Here is a 15,505-nt window from a genome sequence, read left to right as displayed (position 1 = left end):
TTTCACCACAACCCTTAATACGTCACCATAGGCTTTAATCCATGACTCTTTCCCTTAATCCGTTACCATAAACCTTTAGCAGTCAAGCGTATCCTTTAATCCGCCATCGGAGACCCTAATCCGTCACCCTTTCTCTTAATCCGTCATCCTTATCATTAATCCATCACTGTAACCCTTAATCCATCATCCTAGCCCTTACTCCGTCACCATAAGCCTTAATCCGTCACGAAAGTCTTAAATACTTCACCGTTGCCGTTAATCCGTCACCATAGCCAATAATGCGACCCAATAATCCTTAATCCGTTCCCACAACCCTAAATACGTCACTCTTGCTCTTAATACGTCATGATAATCTTTAATCCGTCAGGAAAGTCTTTAATCCGTTAGCGTTGCCCTTGATCCCCTCAACATAGCACTTAATCCGTCACCACAACCCATTATCCATCACCACAAACCTTTATCCATCAGCGTGTCCTTAAATCCACCATCAGAGACCATAATCCGTCACCCTTTCCCTTAATCTGTCATCCTTACCCTTAATCCGTCACCATAACCCTTAATCCGACAACATAACCCTTAATTCGATACATTTAATCAATCACAATAGTCAATGATCCATCCCCATAACCCTTAATACGTCACCGTAACCCTTGATTCGTCAGTCTTGCCCTGTATACGTCATAACAATCTTTAATCTGTCAGGAAAGCCTTTAATCCCTACTTGGCGTGACCTCGACCTCAGTGTTGTTTCGTCTTAAACTGTTTTGAATATTAACATTGCATCTCTAGATCATATAACTGATTGGTCAGTTCAGTTGTGTAACCACTCCCAAAATGTAAAAAAAAGTTGATGTCCGTATAAATATGTTTGACAGGTCTAGAGACGGCCCACTCTCCCAGAAGCAATCGACGAACCTGAACCTGGGCGGCAGGGCCGACACCGCGAAGGTAAACCGCCGCAGAATACAATCCACACACGCTCGCGGTGTTACTGGGTCTTGGAGGAACTATGAATAGCAGGGTAAGCAGAAACCTACTTTTTTGGCAAACGATTGGCTGAAGCTCTTCTGTTTTTGAACATGCAGCAGAGTTAAGAATACAAATCAACCTGGTGCTGAATTTTAAGAATTGAGAAACTATATTCTGTATTTACAGTCGTACGGCGATCGCACTAAGGCCCCCATTCCACTAGACGGCGATCGCGCTGCGACTTTGCTGCGACCTAAGTTGGATTTGTGTAATCATTGACTTCATGCTTGGGATATCATGCAGAATGTAGATGTCTGACTGAAAGGACAACAAAATACACAAGGCGTAAAATCACTCGTTTATAATAATCAATGAAATTCAGTGAGCGTTCTGTCAAATCTTAGGTAGCAGTGAGGTCGCCACCTCCAGTTTTTAGGTCGCAGTAGGGTCGCCACCCCAGTGGTTTTGGGGTATACGTAGTATAATATCGGATCGTATGGCAAATCATTACATGAATTATGTCTGCAAGATCTATTCGTTTCAAAGATAAAGCGTATTGTTCTGTCGGTAGACTTGATTGATGGCCGGTTTATACAACAATCTTTATTGACACAACAAAAGTACAGCGACTTTCGTAAGGTCTACTATATCTATACATACATACAAACTATAACTTTTACGAAAGCCCTGTGATCATGGAATAGTCAATGATCATCCAACAATCCGTCATGAATTTATGTGATGATTCCCCCAACCTTACCTTTCATTTGATGTATTGTTTAATATCAACTTGCAACATATATGTATATATCAATACCGTAATTCTTGTTTGTCAACTGGAACTTAATTTTAGCTGGTTTAACGGTCATTAGTCAACAGCTAAAATGTTATCACTGCAAATTTTTCATCACTAATGTTTGAGACAGTAATGTTTGTTCCCACCGTTAGAATTAAGTACCGTGACCTACTCCATTTTCCCCAAACCGCTATATTTTCTTGCCGCTATATTAAAGTGAGTAACCCATTGAGGCGAACGCGTGCTGTAGTGTCCGGGGTGGTTTCTGGCGCAATCTAGTCCCAGTTCAATTCAGTGCACACGTCGCGTGCACTGCGAAACTGTGATACTTTTTAATGATATGAAATAAACCAAATCATCAATCTGTGTTGTTTGAGAGAATAGCGAAAGTAACACTGAATGTTGAAAACTTCAAATGCCCCACTTCGACTAGTGGCACTTTTTATTTTCCATTGTTTATAAAGAGCAAGTTAACCCCGCCCTGTATCAGTAACGCTGATTTAGAACATCGCCTCCTATTCCCCTGTTAAAACTTATTTTCAAAAAGCTGAAGGCACAGGTATAATCGATCACATTATGAATGACCTTTGAAATTAATTTATCAGGTGTGTCCCGTTGAGCTGTGACAAGAAGATAGATCAGGTATCCCCCGTGCCGATTTGTATATAGCGTATGCACTATTCCCCGTACATCGAGAGTTTCCACTGAACATGTCTTTGATAGTTCCGACTTGGTAAGTGTGCGTAACTTTGTTTGCCATGATCGACAGTTGCGTAGTTTCTTTTTAAGCAAAATAGTTTGAAATTCTCACCATGACCTTCGGCGACAGTAAGCTAGACGGATCCATTCCACGCAAGTATTTACATCCATGCCCCACATCCTCCTTAGAGCGACCTGTCGCGGTAAGGTTACTGTCGTCTGCAAGGTTGCTATGGCGACGCCAGGCGGGCGGAAGCAGTAGAGATGTTTGTATGTTGAACCTGGTACCCCGGGTTAAGTAGCTGTCCCTTAGAGTATTTACAGACGGGCATGTGTAAAACAGCCGGTATTTAAGTTTTAAACTTGTCACTTTAATGAGAAGAATTACACGTATTTAGTTACCCCCTTGTTGTTCATGTCCCTGTATTTCTGTCCCAAAACATGTGTAACATAAATCATCTGGAGGACATGGTATTCAGAAAAAAACGACAAAACTAATTTACATGAGTCATACTATATGATCATCTATATTCCTCTTCTGATCATGATCCGTAAATGTTGTCACGTGTAATCCAGACGGAGAGATACACATAGGATATCAAATATCTTCTCTAATTCAGGTCGTCAAACTGTGTGACCCAATGTCATACAGTTCATTGAAATGTCACTTTTGAGATATCCCTATACCTGTTCACACAACCCTTGAGGTCAGCCTTGTTATAAGGATCCTGATCCTCATGTCTGTAAATTTGCATCGTCAAGAGAACGCAGCTGATTCAGCATTAGGTAACAGGTTTCTAGAACTGACAGTTTACTTTAAAGTCGCGGCTGAGTGTGGGTCACCAGCCATGACCCTGCCGGTCAGTCTTTCAGACAGCAAAAATAACTACTGGGGATATGCTGTCACTGTTAAGTGTTATCACAGGAAAGTCAAAATAGCGGTGACCTTACAAGCAGTTTGTTTACTCAGTCATGGACAAGTTCTAAATGTTTATATATGCATTATTATAAACGGTTCTAATGTTATGTTTCCTCTCAATCGTACTTTTCGATAAAGAGCCAGTGGGCTTTGTTCTGTCCGCGGCCAATTTTTGATAAATGCCATTTAGAACAATTCGGATGATGATTGGTAGCGATACCATCGTAGCAGATCATGTTGCAGATCATATTCGTCATATTCGTCAGTCAGATGATAGCTTTATATTTCCCAGCTGCTCATACCTGCTCAACTATACTGGATATTCCTAATATATGTTTCCTTCCGTCACAGCATGCAGCAGACCTTGGTGGAAACTGGTAGGAATAAATACAAGCTGTGTACCAGCTTCAGATGTCTGATCCCTCACAGCTGGCTGGCATGGGGTGAAAGATGTCATAGGAAGTACAGGAAGGTGAAGAGATTTTCTTATATTGTTTGTTGTTAATCAGATTTTGACTTTTGTTAAAATTATTTTTAAAACGGCTCATGTGACAACATCGTTGGAAAGGTCAATTATCAACTATAGAAACCTATTTGACATGAATTATTACATTTTTGCCTCCAGCTTGCCATACATAATATAAGAAGAGTAAGTTAGTGTGTCATATGGGTGTACTAAATCAGATTATAGTATTTTCTTTAAACCGTAGAAATTTTAACATTAATTTACTTAACTCTCTCAGACCACGAAGGTTCATCAAAACATTTGCTTTGTCCCAAGATACAATATCATCAATATTTATGTTCGAATTCTCCACAGAACTGATCAACCATCTACTTCTACAGTCGCCCAGAACATGAGGGAGGAAGCCCACAGGGGATGCCTGACCAGCATCAGAGCCGTGTGCAGCCAAATGATTGCGCTGTTACAGCCAGAGAAAAGCTGACACGATTTAGAGAATTCACACGCTGACGTGCACATGTTGTCCACGTCATTTGATCTAAACGAATATGTATTGTCTATACTATTGTTTATTTTATTGTGCGACTTTTAGTGGCTGATTTTGCATGTATATCAAAGAAAATACAAGTGTTAACCTCGCCGATGACAGCTCAAATCAAACCGAATGTACGAATGGTGGAAACACCATTCAAATGTGTATGAAATTGCAATCACAAGTAACAGTAACATTTTACTCCGTCACATAATGTCCAAGAAGTTTCAGTGCAACTCCTTACCGAACTTGCAACGGTACTGTAAAATTAGTCTGCTATTGTTGTGCCATAATTGTTATTCTTTGACGGGTATTCGTTTGTTAAAGTGGACTGCAGCGAAGCGATAAAGTAATCAATGTTGTGTCAGCAGAGTAAGACAGTAGAAAGACAAGAGATTTCAAAGGCAAGGAAGTTTAGGTCAAAAGAGCAACAGAGACCTTCAGTAAGGATCGTAGTAATTAGCCAACATTATGAAGTCACAATCAGTCAGTTTTATAACGGTAAGTGTGCGGGAATCCTTGTTTCTGTGTCATTTCTTTATCATTGATGTGGTCGTAAACTAACATTAGCAACAAAAACCATCCCTCCGATCAATCACGCCCAATATTACTGACTCCAACAATTTCTAATCCAACATCACATTAAATAACAAATCTATATTAACCCTCTATCGTTGGGGATCTTGTCGTCCCTTACTTTTCGACAAGACCACAACAACATGATGCTCAGTGGACCTTGCTCGTCCTTTAGTACAGTGGGCCTTGTGTCCATTTGTGCCAACGGCAAAGTCACAACACCACCACACTAATAACATTCATCTCTTAATCATAAAATGAGTGGCAAAAACCACCCCTCCGGTCAAAATGGTCGCACCTAACCCAAAACTAGGAAAGATATAGGGAACCAACATTAGTGACAAAAACCACCCCAAATATCATCGATTCCAACACTTTCTAATCCAACATCACATTCAATAACAAATCTATATTAACCCTCTATCGTTGGGGATCTTGTCGTCCCTTACTTTTCGACAAGACCACAACAACATGATGCTCAGTGGACCTTGCTCGTCCTTTAGTACAGTGGGCCTTGTGTCCATTTGTGCCAACGGTAAAGTCACAACACCACCACACTAATAACATTAATCTCTTACACCTAAAATGAGTGGCAAAAACCACCCCTCCGGTCAAAATGGTCGCACCTAACCCGAAACTAGGAAAGATATAGGGAACCAACATTAGCGACAAAAACCACCCCCAATATTGTCGATTCCAACACTTTCTAATCCAACATCACATTGAATAACAAATCTTTATTAACCCTCGGCCTCTATCGTTGGGGATCTTGTCGTCCCTTACTTTTCGACAAGACCACAACAACATGATGCTCAGTGGACCTTGCTCGTCCTTTAGTACAGTGGGCCTTGTGTCCATTTGTGCCAACGGCAAAGTCACAACACCACCACACTAATAACATTCCTCTTTTACACCTAACATTAGTGGCAAAAAACACCCCTCCGGTCAAAATGGTCACACCTAACCCGAAATTAGGAAAAATATAGGGAACCAGCATTAGCGACTAAAACCACCCCCAATATTGTCGATTCAAACACTTTCTAATCCAACATCACATTGAATAACAAATCTTTATTAACCCTCGGCCTCTATCGTTGGGGATCTTGTCGTCCCTTACTTTTCGACAAGACCACAACAACATGATGCTCAGTGGACCTTGCTCGTCCTTAAGTACAGTGGGCCTTGTGTCCATTTGTGCCAACGGCAAAGTCACAACACTATCACACTAATAACTTCCATCTATCACACCCACACATTAGTGAAAAACACATCCCTCCAGTAAACATGGTCACACTCAACCCACAGCAAGAAAAAAATTAGCAAGAACACACAAAAAAAGAAAACTAGCAAGAAAAACACCCCTCCGTCAAAATAGTCACACCCAACATTAGCGACAAAAAACACCCCTCCCAATAAAATGGTCACATCCAACATGGTGGCCCCCATCCTTGGATGCAAAAACAGAACAGGTTTTGCTATCGCAAACCTGTAACAAGTTTCAAGATTACAGCACAGTCAACCTCAAACTAGCGAATGCGCTGCTAGCTTTACGTCAACTCCCTCAAGGCCAAACTTATCAGCGTGTGACGTAGACTTAACAGAAGGGCACACATCAGGACCAGTAAGTGCGGAGAACCTCTACTCATACAAAAATAGGACGGTTGAAAGCGTCGCACCGAGAGCGGCCCTTAGTTTGTCTTAAAAAGGTAAGGTTCAATTTGTCACTTAAAGTAAGGCAAATGTCAAATGGGGACACGCAGTGTAAAGCCTACTTGAGATTAATTTCTCCATTTCTGCATGTGGGACGTTCTGCATTTTCAACTGTGACATTGGAGCGCAAGGTGAAGCTACATGCTGTGCATTCTAAAACTTCTAGTCGGCATAGAATTAACATACTATCGGTGTACATAATCATGCATATCCCCGTAGCAATCAATGATCCATCGTATATGTTCGCTCGTGACTTCATGTGACTAACTTCTTGTTAGTTTAGGCAATCGGCTGACTAACCTTTGGACCCGGGTAACTATTAACTTCAGCCTCAGATTACCCCCATGCCAGATGACACCGCAAGTGGCAAAGTAGGGGGGGGGGGGGGGGGGAATCCCGGGCTAGGGCGGGCAGGCCTCCAGCCTGGCACGGAAAGTATCAACTGTGGGAGACAGAATCACCGAGCTAGGAAGGGTGTCCCACTCAGGCGTTGTACGTGGATATAATGAATATTTGCATGTGTCGGTACGGACGTGGATATTTTGATATTTTAGTTGATGGCTTCCCTGGGTGCGCCCCCGTGCATGTTTCAGTATTAACGTTGTCAGTCTGTATGTTAATATGTTTGTGAACTAGCTTGCGGAAAAATGTGAGGCGGGCGTTCCTCCTCCTTTCGGAGAGAAGGGGCCACTGCAGGTCGTTGAGCATTTACACCCATGTTTACTATATTTATGATAATTAATAATTATTGATATTTATAATAGTTAATAATTAATACGGCAGGGAGAACGTGTGCCCTGAACGTATCTGCTACGCTAGCCGCGGCGACTGTTGGAGAGCTTTTCTTGTTTGATTAGGAATAATGTAAAAGACTGAAACTGAGAAGCCCTCCAATAGTCGCCGCGGCTACTACTACGCTAGCGCGTAGAAGGGGGCGTATATCAACCCAGGACCCGGTAACAAATTCTAGTCGACGCCGTAAGCTAATCGTGAGACTCCGAGAGTGGTCCCCCCCCCCCCCCCCCACTCCCTTACCAGGTGTTCAGGGTGTATGTGCCCCCCTTCCCCTTTGGAAATGGAACTACAGAAAGTGCGAAATGAAAAAAAGGAACTACAGAAAGTGCGAAATGAAAAAAAAGGAACTACAGAAAGTGCGAAATGGAACGAAATATGAAGCATTCTGAAATAAAATCGATGGAAATTTGAAAAAAAAACGGTACTGTGGAAGGATAAGAATACAGAAGTTGGCGGTAGATTAATATAACGGGCTTTGTTTTTAGAAGTTCATCCAGAATGGGGCAAGGTTAGATTTTTACAGCGTTGTTGTTCTGTTTCCGTGGCTAAATTATTCTCTCAAGATCCGTGATTGACAGAATGTGGTAAATCTCAATAAGAATGAAATAAGATTAAAACATTAACAAGAAAACACAACGTCCGAAAACCTAACAAGAATTTCGTCCTCCACCAGTGTCATCATGAACCCTCTGACGTTACCGTCCGAAGAGCCGCTGCTGACCTTGACCTTTGGTGACCTTCTTGACCAGGCGGCGGTCAGCTGGCCGGACAGGGACGCCTATGTCTTCTCTCAGACCGGAAGTAGGGTCACGTTTGCAGGACTGAAAGAACAGGTAAACAAAGATGCTGATCGCAACCAAACATACAGAACAAACCATTCAATACTCGATAAACGGTGTTGTCTTGTTCAATTTGTTCAATCAAAGAGGTTCTATCAAGGACCTCCTTGATTCAATGTCATGTGTGAGCGTTTTTTTTTTCATATCCAGGTAAACATGAAATAAGACAACCGAAACCAATGCAGCAACTGCATGCACATGTATACGTGTCTGAAAAGCAAACGCACAGGCCAGAAATGGGAATGAAACCTCTCGCAACTGTGGGCTGTGTTGGAGTAATTCTGCTTGTCTCTCCGCACACCCTGGTTTTTTGTACAGGTAGACAGGTTAGCGGGCGGGCTGCTGGCGATCGGGATCGGTCGGGGCGACCATGTGGGCTGGGTGGCGGGGAACAGGCCGGAGTGGATGGTCATCTTCCTCGCCGTGATGAAGATAGGGGCTGTGGCGGTAATGGCTCTGTAATTGCAGTTGGATGTGTGGAAAGTCAGTCCGTGTGTATATGTGTGGTGTACTGTGTGTGTGTGTGTGTGTGTGTCATGATGTGTGTGTACGTGTGTGTACATCATGGATGGATCCCTTTGATATTTGGGTTTGTGAGTACTGAGATGTTAGCAAAACAAACGACACTTTTGATTATGGAATTCGACAGGATACCGTATAGTAGCAGAACGTACGATTTTCACATCTCGTGTTCTTAACATATATATGCATGCTATGGTCACATTGTTTGCTCATGACACTCCATATCCAGCAAATGAGGAAAAGCATGGATGCTTTCTTTAAACTCCATGTTTGACGATGTTGTTTCAGGCTCCGCAGGATCTGTGCTTTTTCCAATACGCGGAAACCACAGTTGTCAACGTGCTGAACAAGGTAAGGCCATGTTGCTTCCCAAAACTGATGCGAGCATGTACGTTTGTACCCTGGGAGCCAGACTAGACAGGGCCGCTAGCAATTTCCTTCGGCGTCGGCGCCCTAAGACAGTCAGCCCGCCCGATCTTAATCGACGCGCCGGGGATTTGTAGCCCGGTATCGGCGGGCTGGGAGCTCTGCGCCGCCGATCCGAAGGAACTGACTAGAAGAAACCGGCTAAAGGGAACCGGCTAAAAGGCCCGATAAACAGTCTGGAGCGCAGGGTAGTACGTTTGGCACAAAAAAAGTTGCCTTCATTATAAAATCTACGTGGTCAGTAAGGTTGAACAATTACATTTTTGTTCTTTTACATCTTCTTTGACTTTGACAACTCAATGACAAGGCGCTTGTGTCCGTTCAGCCAGAGTAACGCACGTATCCAACATCAGCGGCTATTCCAAATCAAAGTTAATTCGAAGGCAAACTTCCACCCTTACATACGAGGAGGAGGGGGGTCTCCATGCAGTTCTGTAGCCTGTCCATTGGCACATGGGTGGGTCAGCGGGTGGTTGTGGAATGGGTGGTTGTATCTACCAACTTTAGAAACTATTCCTGACATTGTCTGTCATGAAGCTTGTCCTGCTGGATTTCCAGAGCAAAAATATACCCCCGCCGCTGAAGTGCCCAGACACATTTGAAACAAAGCGTACTAGTTTGATATTGCTCATTTTTAGTTACTTCGCTTTACAACAACTGCGCAGATGCAACATACGCAATCTAAAAATACCCTCAACCCGACAATTGTCAGGGCTAGCATATAGAACAAGCATGTGTAACCCGATAATTGTCGTGCCCAACAGGACTAACGCATTTTTTTCTGTTTCTCTTTATGTTACCCATTTCTCTTAACAATATCAGGCCGAGGTAAAAGTGCTGATAGTAGAGGCGAGAAAGGACGGATCCACGCCGTTCCATGACATGTTTGGGGCGGCAGGGGGCGTAGAACGGGGGGCACCGGTTGTGGAACGGTACGTACAACAGTCGGGAAGGGGCGAGTCTTGCTAACCTTTTCCCTGCTGCCTAACTCTGTAACCAATAGAGAGGTGGGTGCTAAATGGCTACTTCCGTGTGCTGAAGGTTAACATGCCAAAAAAAGCACAAGGGGGAGAGAGAGAGAGAGAGAGAGAGAGAGAGAGAGAGAGAGAGAGAGAGAGAGAGAGAGAGAGAGAGGCAGACAGACAGACAGACAGACAGACAAACAAACAGACAAACAGGCAGAGACATACAGGTAGACACACAGGAAAGTGAGAGGCTGCATGGGAGGGGCGATGGATGAAGGGAATTCGAAGAGAGATGTTGTAGGATGGGTTATAGCGCAAGCTTTTAAGAATGACATCTTCGCTACTGACCTACATGGGTGTTCTCAAGAATTGGAGGATTGGATTCTTTACCGAAGTGGATAATCAACTTGGATTTTTTTATCCTACAGACTACCTCACTTAACTACATTGGTGACCATCGGAGAAACCAGCCATCAGTAAGTCTGACACCCATAACACCTCGACTTAGATTCTTTTCCGTCTTGAGCATAGAGAGAGGGTGGGAGAGAGAGAGAGAGGGGGTGGGAGAGAGAGAGACAGAGAGGGAGATTCTGAATCATTGTTCTTTTTAGACCTTAGATTCTAAGAGAAGAAATGCTCTATCCGTAAACAAACAAAATTCCCCCAGAACTACGATTTCTATTTTCCATCTCCCTTTTGTGTTTCGGTCCACGTGATCATTCAAACTTCGATCTGTTCATTCAGCTTTTGAGTGTAGTTAGACAATTTTAAATCCCCTTACAACAAATCTCCAATCAGGCCAAATTGTTGCTACCCTTTTCTGTGCCAAACTGCCCCCTGCGTTTGATTGCGACATTACGCAGCGCCAGTTATGGACACGAGTGAAGATCCGAGACGGAGATATGTGCAGATGAACGCAACGTTTACTTGGAGCTCAAGTATAGGCCAGAGCAGGCCAAGATGGCGGACGGGTTACACGTGGGCACGTGATCCTATTACGTCATAACATGACGTCATAACATGACGTCATAACATTACGTCATAACATTAACATATGTGACGCAGATGTTGTGGAGGCACTTTGCGACAGAACCGAGCAGCTAGGAAAACGTACCGATTTGACCTCCCCTAACATCTGCTTGGTTTTACGTCACAACTGCCATTGACTGGTTCCCCACCCATCTATTCAGGGAGTGCTTCACACTGACGGAACTACTGCTAAAGGGAAGGGACGAGGGCCTTCAGCAACAACGGGCAAAACTGCAAGCTCAGCTCAGCTGCCACGACCCGGCCTTATTACAACTCACCTCAGTACGTCTATGCTTCATCCTATGAGCTGTATTTTGTGCTCTTTATCCTGGCTATCTTTGAAACGAACGAAGATATCAGATAGTATATAAAGACAATTCAAACTCTACAACTGGATAATAATTCGGAGATTTATTTCCGGACGTTTCGAGTGACATCCATCACTCTTCTTCAGCGTCACTGAAGTGAACTAGCAGAACTAACCAGTACTTATATACAACTAGAGTTCCACAAACACATTATCTTCGCCAAATAATCAAGGCTTATTATGGAAAATGATTTATATTTACGTGCCTATCACCCCCTGCAAATTTGATCATGCACCATACCATTTGGACGTTATGATTGGGCGAATGAGTCCAGTTAAGATAGGGTTAAAAATCATTTGGTGGTACAGGACTAGTATATGTGTAGAGTGTGCTGATATATGTTATAACTGGTCATGAAAAAATATGAGTATGTTGATATTATATGGGCCACAAAGGTTCGATATGGCAGTGTTGAAAGTTGAAAATGATGATGAAATAGTACAGTCAATACATATGAATAGAATAAATCTGGCACGTTTTTAGGTGTTTCTAGTCAGGCTTTCTATTTTGTACCTATTTCGTTATGTCGCCAACCGTGTTGAACAAAAATGCTTAAACTGAACGCGTCAAAAACCAGCAGGACCCACACCTCTGCTTGGAGAATAGTTTATTTATTTGACCTACATGTACGTTTATGCAAGGCTATTTGTTTACATGACCTGACACTGTCCCATGTCCCATTGAAAGGCAGTGGGTTAACAAACTTTCCTTACTAATTATGCAAATTAGCTCCTTATTTGCATAATTAGTCATTGATTATGTAAAGCACCATCCGAGCTCTCTACATACCAAACATCACGACGATCTGTCGACCCATTCTCAAGATATTCATGTCCGAATGTCAAAACAAAAACACCCACTGCGGTTCTTAACAAGCCGCTAGGGGGCCAAAATTTACAGAACTTACTTTCTGTGGCATGAACTATCTACCACACAAAAATCATGACCATAGCACTTTCAGAAAATATGCCCCTAAATTTTGAAGCTCTGCTGCAGTACCTTTGGTACCCGCTAGAAGGCCCATTATCGAACTTGACCTTCCTTTCGGTAAATCCTACCCATCCACTAAATATCATAAGGATCCATCAACAGCTTCTTGAGTTATGTTGTCCACAAGAAAATTCACATCCACACAAAGCCCGCTGCAGTACCGACGGAAAGTGCCAGGAGAACCATTTTTGAACTTGACCTCCGTTTTCACAACATCAACACACCTGCAAAAAATCACGAAGATCCATCAACGTTTCCGTCATTTTTTTGCCTACATACAAACACAAAAAAATGCTAAGTCCGCTGCAGTACTATTGAAAAACGCAAGGTAAACCATTTTCGAACTTGACCTTCCTTTACACAACCACTACACACCTACCAAAAATCATAAAGATTCATTGAAGTTTTCTTGAGTTATGCTCCTGACATACATTCAGACCCACCCAACAGATTTTTCAACCGAAAACATAATCCTCTTCGAGTACAAGTACTCGGCGAAGATAATTACATGGTAAATCACACAGTCATGCATAAGCGACATTGTAATGTAAAATAATTTTCATTACAATAATTTTCATTACTAAGTACAATTATTTTCCTATGGTGTTGTCTTACCATAGGAACCTTCTTAACTCATTTTACATTACAATGTGTTGTCTTACCATAGGAACCTTCCTAACTTATTTTGCATTACTGTGTGATTTGCCATGTAAAATCCGTTTTTTCTAGTTATTGTATATTAGTACTGGTTAGTTCTGCTAGTTCACTTCAGTGACGCCGAAGAAGAGTGATGGATGTCACTCGAAACGTGCGGAAATAAATCTCCGAATTCTTATCCAGTTGTAGAGTTTGAATTGTCTTTATATATTGTTTTCCTGGATGTCTAACCTCCACAAACGTATATCAGATAATCTTCGGGAATGCAAAATGTTCGGACAACGAACAACTTATCTGAATGGTAACGGAAACCTTGTTGGCGGTTACTTCAGTCTGTCAAAGACATAAAAATCCTACGATGGCCTACAGCAAATGTGACCGCGCCTTCAGTAAAATACAGGATCCAGATACATTTCCATTGATTTATCAATTTTTTTCTATCATCCACAGGGCACCACAGGTCGCTCCAAGGTTGTGCAGCAAACGACTCACTCTATCCTCAACAGCACTCGGTATGTCGCAATGGCACTGCACATGGACCAACAGGCAAGGGATACATTCCTACTTATAGTAACGGGACAGAAGCGCTGATACATAGGCAGATTATTACCACTAAAGCCCTCCTCTCACTGCGGCACGCTGGCGGCGTCGCTGCGGCCGACCGAATTGACAAAGCACTCAACGAATTTCATCGACAAAAAGCGAATCTTTTAAAGCTTTGTGTGTTATGTTGTCGTTTTGGTCATACTTGTACGTTTTGAATGATATTCCCATTATAAAGTCAAGGGTACCGGTAACACAAATCTAGCTTATGACGCAGCGACGCCGCCAGCGTGCCGCGGGTCCAGTGAGAGGGGGGCTTAAGACACACTTCCTATTATCTGGTACACAGACGGGTATTTCTACCACTTCCTGCCAGTCTGTGAGAAAAGTAACCTCCAAGCCGACTTTTATATTCGGCCAGTCTCCGGTACACCCCCCCCCCCCCACACACAGACACATCACATCCTGTCACTCAACTGTATTCAAATAATTACAGGCACACGAAAGCATACGCGGAGGTAATAAAAATCCAAGCAACCGCTATGCATATTGTGGCATCGTGTGGCGCCCAGAACCTAGAGGTCCCGGGTTCGAAACCACTACTATGTCCCGATGTTGTGCCCTTGGGAAAGACACTTAACACGACTTACCTCACTCCACCCAGGTGTGAATGGGTACCTGACTTAGGTTTGGGAAGGTCGTATTGAGGTCACCTGCTGGCGCCGAATGACAGCCTCCCAGACCCTTGCGACAGTTCCTCAAAGTGCAAGTGTGGAGCAAATATGTATCTGTTGTGTATTATGTGATTGTGAACCCTGCAGCAATTCAGCACTGGCTGTCATTGCACGGGTAATTTCTGACCAATAAACTATTATTATTATTATTACCTTCGCCGAGGAGGTTATGCAGAGGGTAGCGTTTGTGTGTGTGTTTGTTTGTGTGCAGTGGATCAGCATAACTCAAGAATGCCTTGATGGACTGTCTTGGTATTTGGTATGTTGGTAGGTTTTGATGAGACCTGAAAACGATTAGATTCTGGGCCCCCTATCGGCTTTTTACGGTACTGCAGCGGAACTTCCTGTTTTGATATCTCGAGTTCTGGACATGCTATGGAACTGATTTTTGAGTGATAGATAGCTCTTTGGACAGAGAGTAAGTGGTGTGGGTTTGGGTCCCCTAGCGGCTTTTTTTTTAACTACAGGAGCAGGTTTTGCGTCTGACTTTGAAAGGGAATAACTCAAGAAGGGCTTGATGGATGGTAATGATTTTTGGTAAGTAGATAGCTTGAGTGATGAAGTACATGATTAGATACTTCTTATGCAAATCAGCATCTAATTTGTATAATTAATGAGGAAAGTTTATACATCCGCCAAATTCCATGATAGGACTCTGAAACATGTGATATATGTAACTGGGGAAGAGAGAAATATTAATTGATATGAACTATGCAAATGAAGACCTCATTTGCATAATTAATAAGAAAATAATATAACAAGATGGCCTTGATGGATGGTCATGATTTTCGGTATGTAGATAGCTTGTGTGATGCTTAGTATGAGTGGACGATAATTATGCAAATCTGATTCTAATTTGCATAATTAATGAGGCAACTCTAAAAATCCGCTTTGTTCCATGATATGACTATTCCAATTGTAACTGAGGAAGACAGGGATGTTGATAGATACTATTAGATAGAAAATATGCAAA

General features: G+C 42.7%; 1 protein-coding gene and 1 long non-coding RNA gene across 2 annotated transcripts; both read left to right on the top strand.

The window, feature by feature from the left end:
- The first annotated feature begins 888 nt into the window (after positions 1-888).
- LOC136422361 (uncharacterized) lies at positions 889-4,489 on the top strand. Its single transcript, XR_010753610.1, has 3 exons — positions 889-1,021; positions 3,735-3,855; positions 4,204-4,489. It is a non-coding gene; the product is annotated as an uncharacterized lncRNA (long non-coding RNA).
- A 1,996-nt stretch (positions 4,490-6,485) lies between these two features.
- Positions 6,486-13,883, top strand: LOC136422355 (medium-chain acyl-CoA ligase ACSF2, mitochondrial-like). The gene is made up of 8 exons (XM_066410068.1): positions 6,486-6,660; positions 8,133-8,292; positions 8,617-8,745; positions 9,109-9,171; positions 10,069-10,178; positions 10,640-10,687; positions 11,402-11,522; positions 13,706-13,883. Exons 2-8 carry the CDS (start codon positions 8,140-8,142, stop codon positions 13,844-13,846), a joined length of 765 nt encoding a protein of 254 aa, XP_066266165.1. The 5' UTR covers positions 6,486-6,660; positions 8,133-8,139; the 3' UTR covers positions 13,847-13,883.
- The last annotated feature ends 1,622 nt before the right edge of the window (positions 13,884-15,505 follow it).

Source organism: Branchiostoma lanceolatum, chromosome 1 (assembly GCF_035083965.1).
Source record: "Branchiostoma lanceolatum isolate klBraLanc5 chromosome 1, klBraLanc5.hap2, whole genome shotgun sequence".
NCBI classification, from domain to species: Eukaryota; Metazoa; Chordata; class Leptocardii; order Amphioxiformes; family Branchiostomatidae; genus Branchiostoma; species Branchiostoma lanceolatum.
Note: the sequence above shows the minus strand (reverse complement) of the source record. Positions and strands in the feature narration are given on the sequence as shown.